The following is a 27,958-nucleotide window of genomic DNA, read 5'->3' as shown; positions in this document are numbered from 1 at the left end:
CGTCGCTCTAAAAAAACTGAGCAATACGTAGGCTCAGAAAGGAGCGAGTAAAGAAACAACCATATCATCTATGCCTGCTGCATCCTGCTCGTAGGCTACTCAACAGCCCGTATTTCAGCAACTTAAACATAGATCTATGAGCCGGTTGGCCAGTACGACTTTATAAGTTGTGTTTCGGATGCTTTGAGATTTTATGAATTACTTTACATCCAAAAATTCTCAATCGATTGCCTGTTGACTCCAATTTTCTTCTTGTAAATTATTTAGTGCGCCTTTCAATGCTCTAAAATTGATTACACGAAATATTGTTCTTATTCCATTTTCTGGTCCTCTAATATTTTTGAGACTAAAATAGCTCCGATATGTGTAGGCTTCCGAAAGGGTTTTCGAGATAACAATATATCATCCTTTATATCAGCAAAATTAACGCATTAACAACATGTTGTTTGTCTTAATTATTTAACCAGGACAAAGCCGTTGTGGGGATTAAAACGTTGTTCAAAAGTTTTGCTTTTTGTAAGAGTTCTGGTAAAACGCTTTCTGTAAAGTTTTCCAGATATGTTATGTGTCGCTTATAGGCCTTAAAAGTGTTTCGCTTGTATTCGTTAGTTACGAACAATTGAATTAAACATTTTAAACTATATATATTTCCTAAACGAATGGTGACTCTGTATACGAGAATCAAAAAGATTTCCAAAGCCAACAGAATGCTTTAAATGTTACTGTTTTTTGATACTTATTTCATCTTAAGCAACCTGGTAACATTGAAGATACCAAGTTATTTATCGACTGAAAGTATTTTATCCATAGGAACAAAACTATCAATCTGTTTAATAAAAAGAAAAAATGCAACAATAAATTTTCAAATTTATTCAATTAGCACTTGTGGCTTTATGTAAACTGGAAAACACGTTTTTATATTTGTTTTTTGATTAACCAAGAAAAATAATTAAGGCGATCACATTTTCTTTTTTATTTATGGAAGAACAATCACACCGAAGTTGGATTTCAAATTAAAATACCCAGCGTGTTGCTATCACGTGAACTTTATGCGTAAAACTAATAGTGCTTTTCTGTTTTCATTATAGTGTAGACAAAATTCACTACGTTATCTTACAATCTGCATAAAAACGGTAAGTCGACGTTATAAAAGCGACTTAATATCGATACAACCTCGGCACATTTATATCTTTTTAGTACCTAGCGGTACGTACTGACCCATACATCGCCTTTTTCGCTGCTATTTTTTGTCCTTTTTTCCTTTCTTTTTATGTTTTATCGCTTTTATCTTCTCTTGATTTTTGCACTTATGATGGCATGAGTTACTGCTGAAACGTCTGTAAATTGCGAAATGTCGATTTTATCGAATATTATTGCTTTGATATTTTATTGAAATTCCAGCATTGTTTAGGCCACATACGATGATGAGTTGCGATTTTGCATCGTTTGAATGAGGTTTTTTCCAGCGTTTCCTTCCTTTTACTTTAAATTGTGGCGGTCTAATTTTGAGTTGCTGTTGGAACGATACTTTAATTTTCCGATGATGTCTGTTTGCTAAGTTTACGTCTATCTCTGCAGGTCAAAGTCAACAAAAAAAACAAAGTTCGTGTCAATAGCCTGAGGTGTTGTTGGCGGTTAAAAAACGCAGATTGAAGTAATAACAAAATCCCGTTTAGTTGGGCGCTGCTAAAATTTGTTCTTCGTCTTTTTACTTTTCCACCTAGAAAAATTTTAGTCGTTTTTATTGTTACACTGCAGCGATAAAACATAAACAATTTATCCACGCAAAATATGACAGGTTTCAAAAGGCCTAAGACCCTGAGATGTTGTTAGGCAGTAGGCTGTAGACTTATTACAGAAAATCATTTAGCAACTATATTTTAGGACACAAATGCCTATAAATAAATTATGGTAAAATATTAGCAATAGAAGTATCAACAATGGAATATTGCAGAATATTGAAATACGCACCACAACTACGAACAAATACCGGAAAGCCTTCGACAGACCTAAATTGGCGACCAATGATTCGTATTCAATAATAACTCGCAATTTTTGTATGTTCCTTATAGTTTTACACTTTGTTGCCTGGTCAAGCTGTGCAACTCCATTTGCAAATGAAATAAAACGTTACTTTTAGGCCAATTGAACTAACCAAATTATATTCACCCGCAAATTTACTGAGACTTAGAAATAAATTCTGAAAGTGATCACTGTTATCTGTTTTTGGTTGTGTTTTGGTAAGGAAAACAAGAACGAAAACGTTATGGAGTTCAATCATGATTATTTTATCGACCCGGTAATAAGAACGCGACCACAGAAAGTGCTGTTAGTGGAGAATGGAACAGGTGCGATTGAAGTTGCCAGGAATGCCACAACACAAAACGAAAAGCTTGAGGTAGTATGTTTACAATAATGGAAAAGTTCAACTCAACATTAAAATAAATTCACTTCGCATGAAAACTTTATACACATACTTTGTGTCCGTCGGGGTGATTTTTGCGCGTTTAATTTGCTTAAAAAGACATCAAAATAGATCTGATCTGAATAGTTTAAGCAAAGCCAAAGGTCTAAACAACCTTAGCTTATTCAAATAGTCTATCTAGGACAGGGGTGACGAACCTATTTGCTGTCGCGCGCCACTTTGTCAGTTACAGCTGAGTAAGCGGGCCGCACAACTTTTTACCTAAACTATAAAACCTGTCAAACTCATAAACAATTGTTCAATGGCAAGCTAAGATTACACTTAACTTGTTACTACTGTATTGTACTAGAGCAGCAACAGACTCATGGTGTTAAGTTATTATTAGTATATTTTATGACACAAACAATGAATAAACAGTTGAATCCTGAATTAATGGTTATGGTATGGATTTACACAACAGTTTCTACGATTCCTCCATGATATATGCGTTAGTCAATTCGGCTATCAGCTTCCACATGTTCGTCACCCCTGATCTAGGATTTCGTAAAAACTAGGATAACTGATTTTCTCTGGGTTTGTTTATAACTTGTTTTACATTTTGTGGTTAACCTACCTACAGAATTGGGACACGACTTTGTTGTGCAATGTCGAGCTAATTCTAGTTCAAACGACCATACGTGTGGCACAAACAGTCCGCAAATCTTTCATTCTACAGAATTGGGATGAACCATTCTTCGTTTGTGATCTTGAAATTGTTTTGGCACAATACAAACGCTGGAAGCTAGAACTCCCAACGTGCAACCCTACTACGCTGTGAAAGCCAATTCATTGACTCCATTGTTAAACACATTGGCAGCCCTCGGAAATGGGTTTGATTGTGCAAGTAAGGTTAGTTGGTTTGGAATGAAGTGTAATGTTTCACGGAAATGCTTCACAGTTTCCACTAGCTGAGCCGTCGAATCCACATGGGTATACAGCCTGTGATTAGCCCTGCTTAGGGAGCCAAATGATTACCACGTACTTATAATATAATACGTGGTAATTAGGATTGCAGTGCCAGTAAGGCCAGGTTTGAAAATACAGGGCTGTTGGTCTCATAACGTGATGTTGTATGCACGCACAACACGCAGTGGGCAACGGTGCTATGGTCATTTCACGACATGTGTAGCTCAGTTAGGACATATGTAGCTGGGTTAGTAGAGAGACGGTCCGGCATGGCCAATGTCCTGAGTTATAAAGAAAATTGCGCTCTTTAGGTCATATTACGTTTTTACCAGATCAAATTTACTTGTTTAAATAGAACGAAGTCAATCACGTTCTCTCTTGCGGAGTTTCTCCTGATCGAATTATTTTTGCCAACCCAAACAAAATGACGTCACACCTTTGCGACGCAAGACTAAATGACGTAAAAAAGATGACCTTCGACAACTTGGAGGAATTGCTCAAGGTCAAGCGCTTTTTCCCTGAAGCAAGGTAAACCACAACAAAGTTGTTTTCAACTGTGAAAAAATTATTCGAAGAAGATTACACTAGCAGAAATATCCTGTTAAAACCTAAGAGATATCATACTAAAACCTTAATTTAGTTTTGTTAAAAATAATTGTTTGGCGTTGACCAACTGTATCAAACATTGTTCTACAAACCAGGTTTCGAGTTGGGTTTTACACAACGCCATAAAACATGCCGCAAAAAAGATAACATTTGTAGATTTGTTAATACTTTTTTTATCGTTCTATTTCAGCCTTGTGTTGCGTCTGTTCGTGGACGATTCGAAGGCAAGATCAAAATTTTCAGGTAAGTTTGGAGCCACAATGGACTACAGCAAACTCCTCATAAAAAAGGCAAAAGAGTTGGAACTCAGCATCATTGGTATCGCGTGAGTTTGACTAAAGTTTCTCGCTTAATGAACAAATAGTAGTTTAATTTATTATCATATATTTGCTTTTGACAAGACGTTGTTTGAACTCACTATCCGATTGCATTATAATGACTGTACCTTTACTGTAAATCGATTAATATAATAAGTTTGTTGATCGCATTAAAACGATTTGGTGAGATTAACAGTTAAGCAGTATGATTTACTTTTAGATACCACATTGGATCTGGAAGTCCCGATGTTAATTCATTCATTGACGCTAACTTAAGAGCAAGAGAACTTTTTGACTTTGCTAAAACTGTTGGTTTTGACTTTAACTTTCTTGATATCGGTGGGGGCTTTCCCGGAAAGGCGAAAGACAACATGGTTATTCCTTTTGAAACAGTAGGTCTATTTCATACGATTAGGGTTTAAATGTAATTCAAATTTTGATAAATTTAAATTGTGTAAATCCGCATCCTATATTAAACAAGGCTTTTTATTATTTAACACAGTGGTTCTCAACCTTTTTGTACCAGTGGCTCCTTATCGATGCGTTAAAATAGTCACGGACTCCTAACATTTTTCTGGTGTAATATTTGCGTTCAGTTATTTGTAATAATTCAGTATACCTGCCTATAGTAGTGTACCTCAAGTTGAATAAATTACCAAATAACACCAATTGACTTTATGACACATTTATTTTATTGTGATTAGAACTAGGGCTACCATATTTTCAGCGCCCCAAAAGAGGACATTTTTTGCCGACAATAAAACGAAAGTAGAATTGTTACGTTTAATGTTTTATGCCGATGTTCGGGATGTTTGGTTGTTTTGGGATTCACGGATTAATTTTCGATAGAAGATTTGATGTTGCTGGCCGACTCGAGCGCAAATATTGATCTATTTGTTGCGAGCGCGATGGTTTTGCTGTTGGCGACTACAAATAGATTTAAAAGTAACGATTTAAAATCCTACGTTTTAAAGTAATTAATCACTAGGGCCCGCAAAAGTCAATCAAGTTGAAAAATTGTAAGGACCTCGTCTGTCCACGAATCAAAGAATAAAGTTGTTTTCAGCACCTAGGGGACTGTTTCTAAGAAGTTTATAGGTCAAAATAAATTTAAAATTTACAATAAAGTTAAAATTTTTTAATAAAGTCAAAATTTGTCAAATTATGAATTCTGACAAAGTTTTTGTGTTTCTTGAGAGTAATTTTTGTCAAAATCGTCGTGGAAGCATTGTAAATCAGGAACTGCGACACAATTAAACCATATTAACGCATAAAAGAAGGAAAAATGTCACAATGCCCACTTGGATCAGCAGTAACTTTTATCGCAAATTGTCCATTTATTTATTTATTGTTACGTATTTAAATAAATCTTCTAAAACACTTCATCTTCATAAACGTGATCTTTTCGAAGATCAACAGTTTGGATTTTAGAAATAGCCTACTGACAGTCTGTAATACAAAAATGCCTAAGCAAGCTAAATCTGTCGCCACAAAACCCGACGCACTTTTTATAATCCATAAAACACCTTGACTTTGCGACAAAATATTACGTTTGGGTCTAAAATCAACAAAATATTATGTTTGGGTAACTGGCATCAATTCAAGGACGAACTGTGGCCTCTACAAACAAGCAATTTCGTTAGGTTAAAATAAAGTTAAAATTTGATAAAAATAAATTAAAAATTTTTTTTTTTAGGTTAAAATAAAAATGGCCCTAATAATCACACATCTCTGCTTCATTATGGGCCTTTTTTACATGTGAGGTTCGGTTGCAATTTTTCTGGCGCCATGTTTGCATTAACAATCAAGAATGTAGGGCTGGTTGGGCAATTTGTTGGAAAACCTTTATTAAACCAGCAATTCAGCAAGTGTTTCATGGCTACAGTAATTTTCGGAAATAAATACAACGTCTTGCCTAAAATTCTTGTTGAAAGTGTAAGCAACTAACTCGAAATGCGAAAAAAGAGGAAATTTGGAAATTTTTGAGCGTCCTCGGAGGACCATCATTCCTCTTGAGAAAAGAGGACAAATCCTCCTAAAAGAGGACCTATGGTAGGCCTAGATTAGACGCATGTCATCGTTTTTTGATAAACGCATGTCATCTTTTCAAAATCCAGTAGGCTACATGAAAACTGTAATAATACTGTCATTCATTTAAGAATCTAATTGTATTACATTACGATGGAAGTGTTACATCACACTCAATGCGATTTACAACATTTTATACCGTGATTTACAACATTTTACAATCACTTACCAAGATCGTATTTAAGCATGTTTCCCAGCGTTAATTATTTTACTAAAGGTAAAGTTAGAAGTTTTTGCGGACCCCCGGTTGCGAACCACTGATTGAACACATTGCCCAAAATTTCGTATGTGCAGCTAGATTACTATCTCTAGTATTGTGATTGTTGAACTTTCATCCATTAGGCCTTTAACAAATAATAAACTGTTAATTAATGCTCCAGTAAAAACAACTATCAGTTGCTTTTATATTTAGATATCCAAAGTGATCCGAAAGTCGCTTGACGAGTATTTTCCGCCATCTAGTGGTGTGAAAATAATCGCAGAACCAGGAAGATTTTTTCCAAGCCAAGCTATAAGCCTAGTCACAAACGTCCATGGAAAGAAAAAACTCAATAGTAATTAGTCGAGATATTTTATCATTTTGCAGCATAGACTTACTAAATAATTGTGTTTAGAAGTTTACGTTACTATACTTAAGCACTATTAAAAGCTGTAAAATAATATTTCCCCTTACCAAATGTGGTTTTGAGCAACACAGGGCTAAATTTTGTTTTTAAAAATACTACAAACTTTTAATATCCGAATTTTTATTTTATTAATAGAATACAAAAATGTTAAACATACCCTTTTCTTCAAGGTGACATGTCGTACTTCGTAACTGATGGAGTCTACAACAGTTTCTTTGTTTGTATCTTTGAGGGGCGAGAACACTTATCTGAGCCGACTCCTTTGCATGTGAATATCAAATGTTTATTGTTTTTATTTTACTTTACTTTTATGGTGAAAAACTCTTACTTTGAATGACTAAATATAGGTCATAAGTTGGGGACTTTCAAAAACTCGTACTGATCCAACTTTGGAAACTCAGACTGATAACAATTGCGCCCCATCTCTTGTTATAAGTGATGCTTGAAGTGCTTCTCAGTCACATTAACTGAAGATAATACAAGCTCGTATCGAAACGTCTTAATAATCAAGATGATGTCGATCTACTCGACCGTTTTGGCTTTACAATTTATTATCAAGCTATATCTCAATGCTGTTAAATTTTATATGGCCCAGCTTTAGATTGAAAGTCTACGAAATATGTCTGAAATTACCGAGGCCTTTCGCATTGTGTTCGTAGTGAACAAAAAAATAATCTCTGAATAGGTGTACGTTAACTGATTAATATACAAACTAAAATTGGTGTAATTGCAATCAAGGACATGGCGGTAACGCGTTTGTGCAAAGCGCGAAAAACTACTACATTATTTTTTTTTAACTTTGCAACATTTTTTAACTAAGATGGATTGAGCGCAAAAAAGTAAACACACGTTGTTTGATGTAATGACATTATTTAAGATAAAGTGTTACTTACAATACAGTGGCACTATTGCAAAGATTTGGGTCTAAATATATCCATACTAATGGTCTGAGTAAATCTTGGGGAAAGGGTCTCAAAGCTCCCAAAAGCTATATTTTTACTATTTAATAATTTTTTGCAAGAAAATGTTTTTCGCTTAGAAATATTTTAGTGCGTTTTAACCAATTTGGAAGACGCCTTACATCAGGGGCACCTATGGCTCGCGAGCCATATATGGCTCTTTTTGTGACGGCATATGGCTCTTTTGATAAAAGAATTTGGCTTGCAGAAAAGTCTAAGCATCGTTTCTCAGCATGATTACAAATAAAACTGCACGCGGCCACGACCGCTTTCCTAACTTTATTTTTACTTTTTTAACACATTTTTTTGGTGCTTCGCGCGCGAATCCTATTTGTTCTTCGAGACTGTTATCCCGTTTGAAGGAATCTCTTTATATCCAAAAGGCCCTATTCTTTCAACGGAAGTCCGTAATCAAAGTTGCGCAAACTGAGCTAATTCAATTTTGGTGCAGCATGTTCTGTCCTTCAAATGAGAACAAAATAAAAGGCCCTGCTCAGTTTACTATTTTTTACCCACCTTTAACTAGATGTTAAAAAAGTATTATATGGCTCTCGTGGAAATAAAACCAAGAATATTTGGCTTATATGGCTCTCTTACCTAAAAAGGTTCCCGACTCTCAGGAGTCAAATTATTCTTTATAGCCAAGTAATGTCTAAAGTTTTTTTCCTCCTACAGTATAACGTTGTACGAAAGCTTGTCAAATTCTAATATAATTTGTCGTTAGTGCCACCTGATTTCCAGATTTCAAAAATTATTGTTAAATATAAAATAGCATAAAAGTACAGCGAATTATTCGTGCCTTATTCTTATGGGATTTAGTGACATAAATTCTAAATATTGTTCTTCGTAGGAAGCCAGTGAAAAACGGGAAACCTATAACTCAACAATATTTGGTCCAACTATGGATGGTAATGACTTCATGAAGCGTGACGTTTTACTTCCGGAGATGATGGTCGGAGAATGGATCGTATGGAAAGGTGGGGGAACATTGAAACTTTAAGACACAATAAAAGCATTTATTGAACTAAAGGGAAAGGGACTACAAGATGTGGGTATGCTTAGATTTTGAATCTCTAACACTGGTTTATTAGGCTTACTTAAACTTCAGAAGAAAACAAATATTTTAAAGCTATCAAAAGAGGTAACAAAAAAAAATTCTGCTTTAAAATATTTCAAAATCTTTGCTTAATTGAAGGTTTATTGCAATTTCTGATTGCAATAAGCCAGTACCTTGACGCCAGTTCCTTGACGAGCAATTTATGTTTGACAATTTCGTTAGTTATTAATACTATTTTAATTCAAATGCGTTTTGAAAATTGCTATAGTTTCACCGTTTCACTATTTTTCTGTCTCTACATGATTCAAATCGATCTTTAAAAAAATGGATTAAATATACAAAGTAAAATGTATTTTCGATAACTAAAAGCTTCTTTGCAGAAATGGGCAGCTACGCCGCTATGTTGAGTGTTGGATTCAATGGTTTTCAAACGTGCAAAGCAAAGTATTTTATCACCAAGGAGAAATGGTAATTATGTGTTAAACTGCATCATTCAGTTTTTTTAAATTATTAACAAGTTTTGCATCAAGGAATTCCTAACAAGTATTAAACTCCTTGATGTTTGTCATATACACCGAGGTTCATTGATTTATTTTGCATTATATCTCGTTTTTTTTATTGCAGGGCTGAGCTTCGTGAGCTGTGTGAACTACCTTCCTTGTTGCCTGAAACCATTAACTAACTCACTGAATGTGTTGTATATTTTCTAAATCGAAATATTTCAGTATACAAATGTTAATAATACGCTTGGATTTCGGGATTCGAGCGATTAAGAACAAAATTTGTCATCTCAACAGTAACAACTACAAGCTTGTGGTTAAATTAAATGTGACATTGTGTCTTGTGTAGCCGTGACTTGTGAATTTCGTCTTTCATGTTTTACGTAATTACCGGACTTTCAAGGCATATTTTGTAGCATTCCAAAACTATCGGCGATGTAGGGATCTTAATCCCCCCCTCAACATGTTAGTTTTCTAAAACCTGTAAATTTCGAATGACTGCCGGATTTACCAAATATTTGCAGTGAATGAGAGCAAAATTGTTCTTTGAGAATAATACAAACGAAAGCCATAAATCGCATACAGGTATAAACCAATGAATATGATTCCTGCTTATCCCTGCTTATTAAAAAAAAAGTTTAATTGGCAGACGTTCTATTATGAGTTTGTCGTCATATATTCAACTGATAAAATAAGTAAACCTATTTGAACCTTCTTAAAAGTCATATCACGGAAAACATAGTAACTAACATTTTTGAGTTACGCGTTAATAAGCAGAAATGTGACCTTGCAAAAAAGGCTGTTAATCTTGATATAAACTATTGACGAAGACATACGTCTTTTGTCTCAGAAAGGCTTTTTCTACGCATTCTCATAACAATTGTTTAGAATCTGAAACCATGGATTAAATGTCCTGGAGACTTTATATGGAATGATCTATAGGAGCCCATATTGAAAATACCAAATGGCGGCATCCCGCTAAGTCAAGTGGGCTGGAACGTTTTGTAGGTATTATAAAGACGGTAAATGACACGAGAAACATGTGGTTCTATTCTTCTCAATTGGCCCTTTTTTAAAATACAATAGGTTCATAAATCAGTGACCGTGATCAACTAGAACAGCGTTCACCAAACTTTTCTAAAAATTTTGCTTGGCGGACCCGTTGCAATTATTTTGATATTTTGCGGCCCTATAAAATGCAAGGGCCAGATGACCCATGTTTCTTGTAGTACACTAGTGCAGTCATGATTCTTTCTAATGTAGCAACTTTCTAACTAATGCGAACGATTCGCTGATAGCACCAGGTTGTACAGCATAATAGATGCTTTATGATGTCAAAAGAGACATCATAAAACACGCTATGCTATATGATCGAATAATTAAGCATAACTATAAGACAATCATGATGACAGATAATGTTTAAAACATAGACTAATGTTTAAAAACATTCGCTAAAGCCTAATGTTGAAAAGTTTGAAGACCAATTCTCCTCGCGGACCCTTTGAAAATGCTTTACGGACCCCAGTTGGTCCGCGGACCCCAGTTTGGGAACCGCTGAACTAGAACTTCCGTTAAGAACCTAACCATCACCAAATATATTAAATTTACAATATAGGCGATGGTACAGCACAATAGCCTTACGTAAAAGTGTTTCAGGCCAAAATGTTTTCCACAATTATTTACCTAGACCCCGGCTTGAATTGTTCTGTCAGTACACCCCACTTTGTATCGTTCGGTAAAAGCATTTTGTGGTCTTACTTTGTTGCAACAAATAGCACTGACAGTAGTGTTTCACCGATGTGCCATGCAAAGTGGACAGGCGCGCCATTGAAAAATCGAATTGAACTACTATTTTAAAAAAGGTTATCATTTATTATGCACAAATAATTCGCGCTCGCATCGCTTGACCGGTGCACAACGACATTTTCTTGATGAGAAATGTGCACTGACGTAAAATAGCGAACACAACTCTGGCTCAAACTATAACTGGTAACAATATCATTTTTACCTGCTTTCTTGCCTTTATTTAGGATGGTTGTAAATTACAATTTTAGAAAAAAAATGAGCCTCGATTTTGTTTTTATTATGTTTGTTGTTACTAAGTCTTTAAAATGCAACATTACGAACTAATAAATCTAGCGCATCGTATTACACAAATGCGTAATGAATGCAAACTTTTTGAATTAGGCTTTTTTCAAAAACTCCCAATATAATAAACTACATATCCAATTAGTTTAGTTGATAATTTCAGGCAGCAGTGAAGGCAGTTCGCACGTATCACGTAGATCAGCCCTGCAATAAAAAGTAAACATTATTTAAAATAGCTGAACAAAGTACACTTATTGAATATTAATCAACGAACATTGGCTTATCTCGTTTCAGGCACCAAAGAATCTCTGTGGACTAGTTTTACACAATGATACATTTTTAGCACAATCCAAAATTTCCTTTTTTATAGTTTAGTTTACTTACCAGTTCTCTTTGCTGATAAAATACTTTGCTTAACAAGTTTGAAATCCGTTAAACCCAACAGTCATCATGGCAGCGTAGCATCATTTCTGTCAAACACCTCAAATTTTAACAAATCAAAAGAGTCACCTGGGTCTTTAGGAAACATAACTGCCGAAGCGCCAAACATTTAACTTCACAAAAGTTAGACAATTTTGAACTGAATTTACAATATAGTATATCAACTAAACAACGGTTAATTTCTTATAGCGAAAGAAGGATTTTACTTATTTTAATTAAAAATAAATTAAGTTTATTATACACCACTGTATCGTTTCCAAGCATTTGCTAATAATATCCCAGTGCGCCACCTAGATAGATAGCCCTAATGAAGTGTTTCTCAGCCTTATTACTATTTTATCACGCTTTATACAAACGTATTGAAACACGGTTCTGCGTTGTCGTATGTGTCAGAATTTGACTGTCAATATACGCAACGAGCATTACGTAATGGGTGAAGTGACTCAGTTCAAGAAGATGTAAGTACAGGTATTTTAGTGGCGAAAGATAATGCATTTTAGCAATATATATATATTTATATATATACTGATGAAATACTTTGCATATATACAGAAACTACGAACACGTAAGATACCTTGGCAGCCGTTGGTTAAGGATCAGGTGGCTTGCTTACCCGTGTCTACCCCGACGCTAAACTCCAACGTCCAAACCCCTAAGTATCCTCAAGCATTTATCGTTGAAATCACCCACGCTTGTAAGGGAATCTTTATATTAGTTGCTGATAAATGTAGATTTAAGCGTGAAATGGTATAATTAACCATGTTTCCAGGATGCATTTCATATAACTGTTATTGAATTCACTATTATCGCAAAGTGCCATTATAATGTACAACAACCTTTCCACACGAGCCATTCTCCGACCATCATTTCTGGAATGCCGACGTTTCGTTTTATGACGTCACTTCCGTCCAGGGTAGGACCGAAAACTGTTGTGTTGTAGGTTTCTCGTAGTTCACTGTCTTTCTGCGAATAGCAATTTGTATTTCTTACCGACCACCACTTCTATTATGAATCTATTATAAAAAGGCCCCTGTTTTGTTTTTTATGCTATTTGCACTGCAGTTTTGTGTCCACTATAAGAAAATAATAACTCAACATTTAGAGAAACACCATTACCACAATACTATTCTGTGTGAGAAGAATTTAAAATTACCAAAGTTGACCTGCGTGACGAGGGAATTGTCGCACTAACACTTAACTTATCTTAATAAACTTTAAGAAACTTTAAGATAAAACAATTTAAAAAAACAAAAAACAAACGCAGTTGTTATTAATAGCGAATATATTATTATTTATAATTTTTTTGAAAATTTTATTCAAATGGCAGGATAATAACAACCCAAGTGTACAGCTTTAGTAATTATTATAACACTCGTCTTGGATTAGCGGTGATTTGGATTGTCATCAATTTGAAAAAACATTTCAATTCATCTCAGGATTTGGAAAATACTGCTCAACGGCGACATACCTTCGTCAACGTTAAAATCATTAGGTTATACCAACCACATACGAATTTGAAGCTACTTTAAACATAAATATTAATCATATTAAATCAGAGAAAAATCGGCGAAATAAATGTTTACTTAAAACACTTTATATAGTTAGGCCAGTGGTTCTCAAACTTTTTTAGAAAAATTGCGCAACGGTCCCTCAGCAACTTTTTAAATTGCTCACGGTCCCTTAAAAATATACACAAAATAAGATTTGTTTTTAATGTTATCAATGGAATGGGTGCACTTGCTTCTTTGCTATCAGCTCGGCTATGTTAACCTCTAACGAATCACTTTTTTGTGTGAAGCAATCACGATCAGTTTTAAAACCTTGACCGTACAGCTCACAGTGGCAGCGCAGCAAGCTGTAAAAACGTAACTCTCATTATTAGCACAATGCAATACTATGACGTCACAATGGCCAATTCAACTCAAAATGTACAATAACGTGAATGAACAACTAATCAGCTTGCTTTGGAAAAGTAAGTTTCCTGAATTTTTTTTGCACAAGAGGTCTTCTTCTTCAGGAGCGACGTGTTGATTTTTTGTTAGGTGCTTCGCGGTCCCAGAAAATTGTCTGGCGGACCCCAAAAGGACCGCGGACCCCAGTTTGAGAACCACTGAGTTAGGCGTTCCTTAAAAAAATAAAAATTAATCCAAAAGGTCGATTTTCAACAATGAAACCAGGTGTAAATTTATTTTGAAATCCCAAAAATGTTTTTTAAATCTTTACATGTAACGGAAATGAGACCCTCAAAAAGACACTCGAAGAAAGTGTTGTAGACACCGTCAGTAACGAAGTAGGACATGCCATCTAAAGAAACAAAATATTTTCAGGTTGTTTTTGTAAGAAGGAATATTCTTGGTATTATCTTTAGCAATCTAAAGTTTTTTTTTTCGATTTTATTTTAAATTGTTTATAGTAACTAATTTTCGGTTCATTGATAACCGAGGAATTGTTGGTAAAAGTAAAACCTACGATATGTTTATGAAGCTGTCTGTTGTTGATGTTTAACCGTGTAGGTTCTTTAGTTTGAGACATTTTGACTCATAAAAAATAGCTAGAAAACTCGCATTTAATCACCTTGCGTTTTTTTTTCCATGTACGTTTGTGATCAGACTCACAGCTTTGCCAGGGAAAAATCTTCCTGGTTGAGCAATTATTTTTATACCGCTAGTTGGCGGAAAGTTTTCATCCAGCGACTTAAATCACTTGGGACATCTAGAAAAGTTAGAAAATAACTGGTAGTTTTTACAAGCTGAATAATTATAACCACTCAACGTACAGATTGTTTTAATTTAGAGTGATTTTATATCAAATGCAGAACACGGCATCGTTTTTAAATTTATAAACAGGCATAACATGGACCTGTGGTTTTTAGATTGTTATTTTGTTTACACTTGTATTTTTTAGTAAATAAAAGTATTTTCTAGTAAATAGTATGCGGTGTCAGATAAAAATTTAACAAAATCAAAGTTTGGCCTTAATGTGAAGTGCATCAAATTGACTTACTGCTTCGAATGAAAGAACCTTGTCTTCTCTTTCCCTGCCGGGAAAGCCCCCGCCGATATCAAGAAAGTTAAAATCAAACCCGCAAGTTTGGCAAAGTCAAAAAGCTCCCTCGCTCGCAAGTTAACGTCAACGAACGAATTAACATCGGGACTTCCAGATCCAACGTGGTATATAAAAATAATTTTAATTTTTTGTCAATTTTTCGTGTTTTTAGTAATTTTTATTCTTTTTTGTTTGCTATTTTAATGTATTCTATCGAATTAAGTACAATTTAGCTTACATCAGTATAACTGATAGCTTTTTTATACAAACAACACATCCGTATCGATATCTTATTTTTACCTTGCATGGGGAAAATAACGCTTGACCTTGAACAGCTCCTCCAAGTTGTCAAAGGTCATCATTTTTACATCGTTTTTTCTTGCGTCACAAAGGTGTGACGTCATTTTATTGGGGTTGGCAATGATAATTCGATCGGGTGAAACTCCGCAAGAGAGAACGTGATTGACTTCGTTCTGTTCAAAGATTTTTAACTAAATCTGATAAACAAACAAGAAAACCCAAAGAGTCGGATTTATACAAAAGATATACGACTATTAAGACTAATAATAATTAATGGGTATATAATTACAATCAATTTTATAAACGTCGAAGAAAATAAAATTTTTTCTGTGCACAATCAATTAGAGCCACACAGTGTTCCTATAGTGTTGTGTGACCGATTTCCTTGGATTTAAGAGAAAGATGATCTTGATTTTCTCGTAACTCCATCCCAGCATAAATTTTACACGAAGTTTAACTCTTCTATTAATTTTCCAAACATATTTTTAAACATTGGGCAGCTCACACTTCCAGCGCTTAAATTGCGCTACAATTACCCCGAGATCGCACAAAAAAAAGGCTCGTCCCAAACCTGTAAGCAGGGTAAACAAATAAACAAGCATTTTTAAGAGCCATTAATAAACCACCTCTAACTCTTCTTACACTAGCCTACTAATTTTAACAATTTGATTCCCAACCATAGCTACCAAAAATCAGATTTCATACCTCGCATAACACTCGTTCCATTCTCCACTAACAAAACACTCTGTTGTCGCGTCCTTATTAAGGGGTCAATAAAGTAATCCCGATCCACCTCCATATTTAGTTTCCTATTTCGATCCTTTGTAATAGGTAACGGCAATTCACTAACTGCAAAAGTGCAATAAACCTGTTCAGGTATGCACGTGTTCAATTCTGGGCAACTGAACCACAACACTAGAAAATTCGTTACTGATTAACAGATTGCGAAGATATCTGCGTCCAAAGTGTATTTAGTTGCAGGTGAACTTTCTCGTGGAAAACTAATATACTTTTTAGAAAACGAAACTATAGTTACAACTTAATTTTTATGGCTGTAGTTTCACGTTTGTGCGAATATATCAGACTTGATTTATGTTTAAAAGCCAAGTATTAGGCAATATTAATTTTTTTGGCAAACTTGTTTTTAATTATTTTGTTATATGCCGTAAATATGTAACAATAAATTTGAAAGATCTAAAAAAAAAAAATTCTGCTTCGTCACAGTGCTCAACTACTTAACAAACGCCTAGCCCTAGAGGAAGAATGGCGAACCAGTGGCCCGGTCCACCACAGATTTTTAATGACCCACTTGTCTCTTTAGAAATACCGATATGTTATCACCCATTTTCAGGAAATGATAAGGGCAAAAAACAATTTTTCGTTAAATAGCACTATACTGTTTAAATCAGGGCTGTCCAATCTGTGAGTCGTGCAAAAGTGTTTAAGGGATGACGAGTATATTAACTGCACTTCAACAAAAGTGAGTGTAGAACAGCAGACAACTAAAATCATTTTGTTTATCGCTATTAAACAGTAGTCGGCCAACTGTAGGCCGCAGAGCCATATTTAGTGGGCCGCGAGTTACTTTTGAATAGCTTAGTGTTATCATGTAGTTGTGGGCCGTGTGATATCCGTAAATTCATTGCACCTTATTTTCAAAGTTGGTGTGGTATATCATTTTTCTTTTTACATTGCTTAAGATAACACCAAGAACATTCCTTCTTACAAAAACAACCTGAAAACATTTTGTTTTTTAGATGGTACTTCGTTACTGACGGTGCCTACAACAGTTTCTCCGAGGGTTTTTTCGAGGGTGGCCACGTTTTAGATCCATTTCCGTTACATGTAAAGATTAAAAACAAACAATGTTTCCATTTTAAGATAAATTTGCACCCGGTTACACGGTTTAGAAATACACACTTCGGATTACTTTTGATTGAGTGTTTAAAGTAAAAAAATATTAATTCGCCACATTTGTCTGAGTTAATATAATTGATATGTTTAATTATCAAAGTAGCTTCAAATTCACATGTGGTTGGTATTAACTAATAGATTAAAAGTTGTCGAAAGTATGTCGTCGTTGAAAGTATTTACCAAAACCTGAGAACATTTGTGACAAGTTTTGAAACCCATGACCCTTTAAATCCCCGATAAACCAATGCGAGGGAAAAAATAATTCCTAAAATTTTATACCCAGGTTGGTATTATACCAAATTTTAATAACATTTTCAAACAATTGTATTTAATAATATTTTCGCAATTCTTGAAAACCTTGTTTGTTTGTTTTATACTATTATTATAATTTTTTTAATTCGTTCCCCAGGTCGATTTTGGTAATTTTAAATTCTTCCGACGGAGAAAAATATTGTGGTGAAGGTGTTTGCGCCAAATGTTCAAGCCCTTATATTAGTATGGTGGACGTAAATACTACAATGTAAAAATGAACAATGGCCCCAAATTTTTAAGTGGTAGTCGGTGACAATTAAATATTAGCTGATCGCAGAAAGACAGTGAACTATACGAGAAACCTACAACACACTGTTTCTGGTCCGACCCTGGACGGAAGTGACGTCATCAAACGAAACGTTAAGATTCGGGAAATGATGGTCGGAGAATGGCTCGTGTGGAAAGGTTGTTGTACATTATAATGCTATTTTGCAATAATAGTGAATTCAATAACAGTTATGTGAAATGTGCAGCCTGACAACATGGTTAATTATATCCTTTCACGCTTATATCTACATTCATAAGCAAATAATATAAAGATTTCTTTACACGCGTGGGTGATTTTAACGATACAGGCTTGAGGATATTTAGGTGGGTTGGGTGTTGGAGTTTAGCGTTGGGGGGTTGCCACGGGTGAGTAAGCCACCTGATACTCAAAGAAGGGACCACCAGGTCTTTTACGCGTTCGTTGAATCTATATCTATATTTATATATTTTATATATCTGACTCCAAAGAAGCAGAAATTAAAAATAAATCGGACAAAAAATATCTATTGCGCAGCAAAAACGTTACCCTCTGTTTTGACGATATTAATTTAAATTTAGTTCAAAACTAGTTATCTTTTTGAAGTTTTATGTTTGGCGCTTGGAAGTTAAGTCTATACTGTTTTTAAAAACCCAGGTGGCCCTTTCGTATTGTTAAAGTTAGACGTTTTTAGTCTAAATGGGATGCTACGCTGCCATGTTGACAATTGGGTTTAACGGCTTTCAAACTTGCAAAGCGAAGTATTTCATCAGCAAAGAGGATTGGTAAGTTCACTAAACTATAAAAAAGAAATTTTGAATTTGTGCTAAAAGTGTGTCGTTGTGTAAAACTAGTACACAGAGTTCGTTTATTGCCTGGATCCAAGATAAGCTAGTGCTGGTTGCTCGGTATTGAACCAAGTGTACTTTGCACAGCTATTTGAAATAATGTTTACTTTTCATTGCAGGGCTGATCTACGTGATATGTGCGAACTACCTTCACTGCTGTCTGAAACTATCAACTAAACTATAGTTGTGATATATAATTTAACCTATTAGAAGCTTTTGAATTAAATGGCTATATCATCAAGTTTGCATTTCTTATACGCATTTATTGTATTATGAAGTGCTGCATTTCTTAGTTGCATGACAATAGCGCAATCGTTGTCAAACAGCCTGCGACACAGTTAAAAATAAAAACAAAATCGTCAACCATTTTTGTGTTTAAATATAAAATAGCAATTAATCATTTTTTTGGTTTAGACCTTTTTTTCCCCGTACAGTTTAATTATGAATTAAAATTTAATCTGTCAACCCTGGAGCTAAACAATTCGGTCCAGCCAGCTTAGAAATGTTTATCTCAGTTTTTTTTTATCTAGGCGGAACCACAGAGAAATAACTTAAAAATCGCGTTTTACGTTATTCGAATGCAAGTATATTTTAAAGTCGTTTACTTGAACAACAATTCGGCTTGGCAAGTAAAAAAATGGCGTCCAAACTTGGTCCGTGTGATACAGTTTAAACGTCAGTATTGTTTTTCCAAAATGCATTGTTAGCCTAAGGAACGATGAGTAAATGTTTACATGTGATAGTGATTTGGGCAAAATGCCAGAGTCTGGAACTTTCTAGCTGTTTTGATGGGAAATCGATTTATCCAGTGTTACTTTATACGCCTTTCAACACCCAACATTATAAGGATAATGCCGATGGCCTGAGTCATGCAAAAAGGTGGCATATAGTGAAAATGTAGATTTATCGAAAAGTCAACTTTAAACTCGTGAAGGGGTTTATCACTTCGAAAATATTTGGTTTGCGCCTAAGGAGAGATGTTTCACAACCGGCTATTTGTCTAACACAGCGGTTCTCAACCAGTGAGCCATGGCTCTCACTGGTGGGCCATGAAAACTTGAGGAATTGAGAAGGAATGTAAATCAACGTAAATTTATTGTTGAGAAGCAAGTACCTTACTAATGCACGGTTAAATAAATAATCTGTATTAATATATGCTCCGCTATTTTTTGTTCTAAACCTTTTTTTATGGTTTGTTCTTTCATAAAAAATTATTAGGCCGCAGAATTTTTGTGCAACGAAAATAGGCCACGAAAGACAAAAGGTTGAGAACCACTGGTCTAATACAATACGAGATTATACAGACAATATTTGTAATCCGAAAATATACTTATGAACAGTTTTAAAGAGCATCTATAGGTACTCATTTTAAATCTGCCCTCAAAAAAGTGCATTTGTTCCTACAAAACTAGTTTAAAACGACGTGCTATTATAGCATTTGACCCAATATACTGGCGCGGTGAAGCGCTTGCGACGACTAGTCATGAAAACATGAATCACTGTTTACATTGTCTAATATTAACCGAATGCAAAGGGCGAAGTGCCATTTTGCGATGTCGTTACCTTGCGGATGGCTATTTTGCTGATTTTTTGTTACAGATTTGCTTTGCAACTCAGTTATATCAAAGCAACTGTAAACTTTTACCCCGAAATTAAGTGTTGTGAATGGCCGTACGTTGCAAGAGTAGACAGTTTTAAAAATGTAATTAAGGTATTTATCGGAACGTTTTTAGCATAGCCTACTATTTTGTTTTGTTACCGTCTGAACACTTTCAAAAACGGTCAGAAATTAAATCAGAGATCAGAGTTTAAAAGGATGGAACTGCATCCGGACTTTTTCATCGACCCTGTGATACGAACTCGGGCCCAATGTGTGATGCTGGTAGAAAACGGAGCGGATTCCATCGATGTTGCCAGGAGAGCTACCAAAGAGTATTTGGAACGGCAGGTAGGGATATAGACGACTATTTAAATTGTTGAATTCCTTGTCAATACAGTATGTCTGGCCGCGGGACGCCGAATTGCTTTTCTTGAGGATATGTTTTGTTTGACTTGCGTAACCTTCAGGTACCAGCTGTTTTTTATAGTCTTAGCTAAGCATTCGTCACATGCATCCCGAGTGGATCAAACGTATATCGCAACCTCGTGGTAAAAAATGCCGTATCCTAATGCGTGGTTGTTTATTTGTAAGGTATTAACCATTTACCAACTTCCATACTCCGCAATAAACTTTTTGTTCAGGAAAGCCAAACTTTATGCTAAGCAGCTGCTCCAAAGACCGGGTAACTTTCTAGTTCTGCACTCAAACCCTAGAACAATCGCTTTGTCCCGCAGGATTGGGACGAACCGTTTTACGTTTGTGATCTCGGAATAGTATTGGCGCAATACAAGCGTTGGATGCGGGAACTCCCTAACGTGCAACCGTTCTACGCTGTGAAGGCAAACCCTCTGAGCCCGTTGATAAGTACGTTGGCAGCTCTTGGCGCAGGTTTCGACTGTGCAAGCAAGGTAAGATGTCAAAAACGTATTATAATGCCCGAACTGTTAGTTACAATGTTGTGTACTGCCAAAGGTTAATTACAATGTAATGACTTAGGTTAAAGATATCGACTTGACTTGCTTTTTTTGCCGGGTATATACGTTTAACCAGGCGTAGCGAATCAAAACACATAAAGGATACGAGTTATAGTTAGATCTTTTTCGTTAAGAACGAAGTAAACCACGTCCTTTCATGTGGTGTGAGTCCGGATCGAATCATCTTCGCCAATTCCTACAAAATGATGTCACACATCTGTGACGCAAAAGAGCGTGATGTCAGAATGATGACGTTCGACAACGAAGAAGAACTTTTGAAAATCGGTCGCAACTTCCCAAATGCCAGGTCAGTTTGGTATGGTCGACAAGAAGGCGAATTAATTAAAAAAAAAACAATGTGTGGGAACATATGTTATAAACCTTCCACATTTCGCGATAATTTGTTTAGCTAAACAAGATTGGACTTCGGGAATGTGAATGAAATTAGAATAGCAGCAACGTCGGTACAAAAGACAACAAAAATTATAATTAATCCCTGAAGGTTGGATAAGGTCTAACTTAGAAAAGAACATAAATCGCCAGATTCCGATCTGAAGTACATTCGACCGCTAACTCCCCTTAAAAGTTCGACCCGATCCTAAATTCTAATCCTACCCAAACTAGGGCGCCTTAACGTCGATAATAGCAGGTCCGAATTCAAACTGGTGGCGCCTAATCGTCCCATTCCCTCTTATACCTACACTTATAGATATTATTCAGGCAATTTAGGTCTTTTTCCCATGAATGCAAGAGTTTTGTCGAAGGTTTAGGTTTTATGTGGTTAATATCACCGAGTATATGGTTTCATTATGTCGTTCGATGTAGTATTGCAGAATTAAACATAATTGCGCTTTAGGTATTTTTGTTATGCAGGCCTTATTGTTTGTCCCCGTGTCAATGAAGTTGTTCTTCAATTCCAGACTTTTATTGCGATTACACATGGACGACGCGGCTGGATCAGTTTCAAAGTTCGCTGGCAAATTTGGCGCCACAGTGGACCAAAGCAGGGACCTTATAACAAAGGCCAGACAGCTTGGACTGAATATTATCGGCTTATGGTGAGAAAACAGCTATAAACATATTTTGCCATGTTTGCGTCGTCAATTTTTTAGAATATCGGTATGCTCAAACAGGAAAACACTATAGGTATAGGAAATTATAATGGCAAACATTGTCCGGGATAGATTGCCATAAATGAATAGGTTTCACACGGTAAAGCAAATCACATTTTTTATGGCAAATAATATTTTAAAGTTGTCAATTTTACAATCATTTTACAAATAAAATCAAACACACTTTGCTCACTTGTATATAAGTTAAAATGCAGAGCTACTAAAAAGATACATATGATCGGCAGTAAATTAATATGATTTAAAAGTTGCTATGTTTCATTTTAGACTCACCCAATTGAATCACACATCGTCCCACTAGTAGAACTGTATTACTTTTACCAGAACATAGTACGCGGTAGCATATGTTTATTTTTTACTCTTTATTTATGACTTGGATACTTGTATATAGTTACCACGTTGGTTCGGGCCACCCTGATTTGGATTCTTTTCGACACGCAAACTCGCAAGCAAGACAACTTTTCGACTTTGCAAAAACTTGTGGATTTGATTTCAAAATCTTAGACATCGGTGGTGGCTTTCCCGGTACAGCAGACGACAACAAAATTCTTTCTTTCGAGTCGGTCCGTTGTTTCGCCATTTTAAGTTTAAAAGTTGTTCTCATAAAAATCTGTATTTTTTAAATTTGTTTAGATATCTACGATATTTGACTGAAAGTGGGTGGGCATCTAGTGTTATAGCAATAGTTAAATAACTGCCAAAATTCGATAACTTTGGGGTACTGTATTTTATGTTAGATTTTAATATAGATTTACGGAATAAGTTTAATCCTTTCAAGTTCCACATAAAAGTTGTATTATAAAATCCAAGGCTTGTAAATCTCAAAACACTATAAGTCAACAGGATAAAGCTAATTTATTTTAGATCGCCGAAGTGATTCGCGAATCATTGGATGAGCATTTCCCGCCCTCCAGTGGTGTGAAATTAATCGCCGAACCGGGAAGATTTTTTCCTGGACAGGCTTTCAGTTTGGTCACAAACGTCCATGGAAAGCGAAAAACGAACGGTAATGAATTGTAATGCCAAATTATGGGTGTGCTCAGTAAACCAATTTAAAAAATTTTATAAAGTTCTTTTTGTCTTTTATTTTATTTTTTTTACCTCTCCTAAAACGAACGGCAATGAATTGTAATGCGAAATTACGGATGTGTTCAGTAAACTAATTTAACAAATTGATAAAGTTATTTTGTCTTTTTGCCTTCTATTTTTATTTTTTTTTACCTCTCCTAAAACGAACGGTAAAGAATTGTAATGCGAAATTACCGGTGTGTTTAGTAATTAAAATAATTTATAAAGTTGTTTTTGTCTTTTGAGTAATATTTTTTTGTAGTCCTCTCCTTAAAACAGGAGTGTTTATGATCGTCATTAAAATATTGCATTTGTTATTATATATATTATCTCCCTTCCCAACAGTTAGGTAAAGAACTTTTCCAGAGTAAATATTGTTGTATTATTGTCCTCTATAGATGGAATATCATACGTTGTGAGCGATGGACTTTACAACAGTTTCAGCAGCGTCTTCTTTGATGGCATGATTGTCCATCCAAAGCCATTGTTTGTGAGTCCAATGTGATCATATGATTTTAACGAAATGGAAATAATAAACATGGAATCTACGCTCCAACTCATAGCAAAAAACAAAAACACAGAGTTTTTACTACAATATCAAATTTGGTGTAAATCAGTCAGGGCTGCGGATTCGGAGTCGGAATTGGACCCGAGACTCGGATCCTCGCAGAGTCTGTGGTTTGTTTTGTTTGAGTCGGACCCGAGTCTCGAGTCCGTGTGCATGGATCGTACCAAATTTTGAAACCGTAAAGGTCGCAAACGGTAAATGTTAAAGGTGGAATAGCATATGGTCGAATATTTTCCAACCATGAATTGTGTGGGGATGAATTATATGACACACACTTCTGGGTCGATTTCTAAACATCCACCTTATTTGAATTACGTAAATGGGCGATTAAAGGTTGTAGAGTCAGAGCCGCGTTTCCGGTAACTTATCATGGTTAACCCTTTTTTAGGAATCGCAAAATGACCAGAAAACCATCACGTCAACCATTTTTGGTCCCTCGTGCGATGGTGGTGACGTCATCACTAGATCTGCTAATCTTGTAGAAATGAACATTGGCGACTGGATAATTTGGAAAGGTATTATTCAAAGTCAGACTTTCTAATTTCCAATTTCGGTGATCGTGGAGGCCCTATTAAGGTTTTTTAAGCTTCAGTTTCTGTTTTTAGTGGCTAAAATGTTTTATGTTTGTTATAAATAGTTCTGTTTTATTTCAGAACAGAAGGCAGAAGTGGAAAGTTGTTGCTTTAGATTGAAAATGAACATAAAAATAAAGTGCACTACCATTTACGTTAAAAAAATACAATTACTTAAAAATAACACGAAATCTTAACATTATAGGCCAACTATATCTTGCTGCTTTTAAACTGGTAGTACATTAAATAAAGATAACCAACATCAATAAATAGAGAACTACAGAAAAGGCAAAATGAATGTAAAAACCTTGTATCAGCATTTAACAAAAAGTAGGCCTATTGGCCAAGAGGCAATAGCCACTACTAAAAGTTGTATTGAAGTATATTTTATCTTCACAGATATGGGCTGCTACTCCGCTATGCTGACCGTTGGGTTCAATGGTTTTCAAACTTGCAAAGCAAAATACTTTTGCAGCAAAGACAATTGGTAAGAGAGCAGTATTAGAATCGGTAAAGCGCTTTTAGACGCACATTGGTACGATGTATATAGTTCTCAAATATATAATATTATAGTTTCTCAAATATATTATATTTTACGGACGCTTAGGTAGCTTCATTGATTTATTCCCTAAATCGAAATATCAGTAGTGCGACTCCTATTCTGTGTGTTATCAAACCTATAAACAACCGTCAAAATGAGATACCTATACTTTACAAAAACAGAATGCTATCCCGCAGTTTCCCGCTGTAAGGAGAAAACTATTAATGTCGACCATTATGTTAATATATCTTATGCTTCACAGGACCGAATTGAAGAAAATGTGCGAAGTGCCAACATTGTTGCCCAAAATCACTGTTTGATTCTTCCTTAAAGCTTTCGGAAGTGCCCCATGTCTTTCACAGCTGCTTTAGTGTCAATAAAGAATCATACTCCGTGGTTTAACTGTATACTGCAGTGGTTCTTCTGCGAAATATGGTCCGTGATTTGCGATTGCAAGTTTTTGAGACTAATTTTTAATAGTTCGCGCGGTGACTTATAGGCCACCTTAAATTATTTGACACTTTACAACGCATTTGGACATACTATGATTATAACAAGAGGCAACACTGATAGGGATCTAAGTTGTGCATAGGGGTTGGACATCAGGTCATGACTCACGAAAATCTTTATTTTTGGCAACTTTAAAAGGCAAATGCAAATATTAGGCCGCAAATTGTAAATTGTAAAGGGTGGAACAGCATTTTGCGGAACATTTACCACCCACGTGTTATGGGTGGATAAGTTATATGACATCCATTTGAGTGAACTTCTGAATATTCAGCTTATTTTAGTTACGGGGAGTTGTGGTAGGATTTAAAACTGTAGAGATACAAAACCAAACCTAAACACCTAGAAAGTTTGGTTCCACCTATACAGTTTTAGCTTCACTTGATTTTGAATTTTATTCAATATAAGAAAATTCGTCTATTGTGTTCCAAAGTTCGATTACATTTCGCAGTAATTTTATTTTGCGCGGTTACAAAGCTGACTTTTCGCACGGTTGTGCCTTTAAAATTCTTGTAATTCGCGCTTAGTACAGAAGTAGTTTACAAGTAAGAAACCTAAAACTAAAATGTTAGTGAGAGTCCTACAAATGAGATGTCCGGCCAAACCACTGTTCGTTTACTTGTTGTAGTTTGGCAGTAATTTGACTGCGCGTTGGCGGTCGCAAAGCTGATTTTTTGCACGGTCTGGTCTTAAAAATGCTTTTAATACACATTTATTAATACAGAAGGATGTTTTAAGTTTAAAAACTTATACACAATTTAAAGCGAAGTTAAGAATGGAATGGGCATCGGTAGTTTTATGTATTCCTTTCTGGTGAGAATTTCGGTTGTCACCACAAATGAACACTTCAGACCAATATAGTTAACAGTATAGCTTTGGAACTAGTTGTTTTACTCAGTAGTTTTTTAAAGAGATTGGGAAACTCGAATCATATACCATATGATAACTAAAGACTCCTTTTACTATGGTAGTATCGGGTATGATAAAATGCAAGCTTTGCAGAACTTGCTCATTTCAAATCCCTCGTGGTATCGATTGGGGAAGCCTGTGAAGCCTAGTCGATTAAGTGTAGGCCTATAGTAGGCTACAGGTTTGGCCGATGTTGTATATTCGAAACTATCCCCAGGCAATAGTCGTTTTTCTAGCCTGGCCTATCTTGCATGAAAACGTTTAGTTAATCCACAGATTCGGTTGGTCTACTGAAGGTTCCTGGTGTACTATAATAAATACCGTTGATCAAACAACAACTTCATAAGAGTAGATCACAGTGTTTACACACAACTGTGGACGATTAACAACCTTAAGAAACAATTTACAATTTCTTAAAAAAATTATTGCATTTTCGATGTGCCATCAGCTAGGGCTATAGGGCATTTTGTACTAAAAGTCCCTACAAAACACAATTTTTATGACAAATTTATCAATAGTCAGTACGAATATGTTGCAAATATATAGTGTTTTTTGTCTAAATAACTATTGTATTTTAAAACAATTAACCACTGTCTCCAACTTAAAAGCATTGCACGAACGTTTTACGTATAGTTTTGTGCAGCCAAACAACCGTTTGGTCAATGAACCTCACAACGTTTTTTGCCAAAATCACCTTAAAAGGGCTGCAATACCAAGCAACTGAAATTTCGGAATGTGCGAAATTTTTACCGTGAAACAGCGACACAATGTTTGTTCGTACATGTGATTATAACGTGTTCGCTTGGTAGTTTAATATATTAAATATGTCACTTATTTCTCTTTTCCTAAATATTTCATTTATTTTTTTGCTGGGCATTTCGTTATATTTGCTAGGCCTTTTCCTTTTCCTTGATGAGCTGTATTGTTTAAAAGTGAAGCTATATGCTTTATTTTTCAAATGTAAAATTAATTTGGCAGCCTGATAACATGCACTGGGAACTGCCGTTTCAAATTATTGGAATTACTTCGGTTGTTGTTTTCCCATTGAAATATAGGCTACAACCGCAGCTACTTTTAAATTAAAATCTGTGTCAATTTAAATCGAATAATGGAGTTTTTGCACTTGGCGCGAACGCTTCGTTTTAAATCGTTTCCTTTTATGATCTGTCCCTACTCCATATGCTAGATCTAAATGCAATAGAAGTTTAAAGATTTTGACCACCGAAGGTCAGTTTTGCGACAATCGATAAAACTCAATGCAACAACATTATTACAGAATTTAACCTTTTAGAGCAGGGGTGGGCAACCTTTTAACACAAGGGCCAGTTAGGAAATGTAATGCTTACAGGAGGGCCGCACATCAAATAAACACTG

General features: G+C 35.3%; 1 protein-coding gene and 1 pseudogene across 1 annotated transcript; both read left to right on the top strand.

Annotated features, from left to right (window-relative positions):
- Positions 1-2,266: 2,266 nt before the first annotated feature.
- On the top strand, positions 2,267-9,705 carry LOC146169747 (ornithine decarboxylase-like; annotated as a pseudogene).
- A 10,826-nt stretch (positions 9,706-20,531) lies between these two features.
- Positions 20,532-25,488, top strand: LOC146169746 (ornithine decarboxylase-like). Its single transcript, XM_083387136.1, has 10 exons — positions 20,532-20,663; positions 21,050-21,223; positions 21,424-21,596; positions 22,210-22,347; positions 22,811-22,982; positions 23,284-23,425; positions 23,886-23,977; positions 24,444-24,570; positions 25,027-25,114; positions 25,431-25,488. The coding sequence occupies exons 1-10, from the start codon at positions 20,532-20,534 to the stop codon at positions 25,486-25,488; spliced, it is 1,296 nt and encodes a 431-aa protein (XP_083243262.1).
- The last annotated feature ends 2,470 nt before the right edge of the window (positions 25,489-27,958 follow it).

Source organism: Ascidiella aspersa, chromosome 1, assembly GCF_963924565.1.
Source record: "Ascidiella aspersa chromosome 1, kaAscAspe10.2, whole genome shotgun sequence".
NCBI lineage: Eukaryota > Metazoa > Chordata > Ascidiacea > Phlebobranchia > Ascidiidae > Ascidiella > Ascidiella aspersa.
Note: the sequence above shows the minus strand (reverse complement) of the source record. Positions and strands in the feature narration are given on the sequence as shown.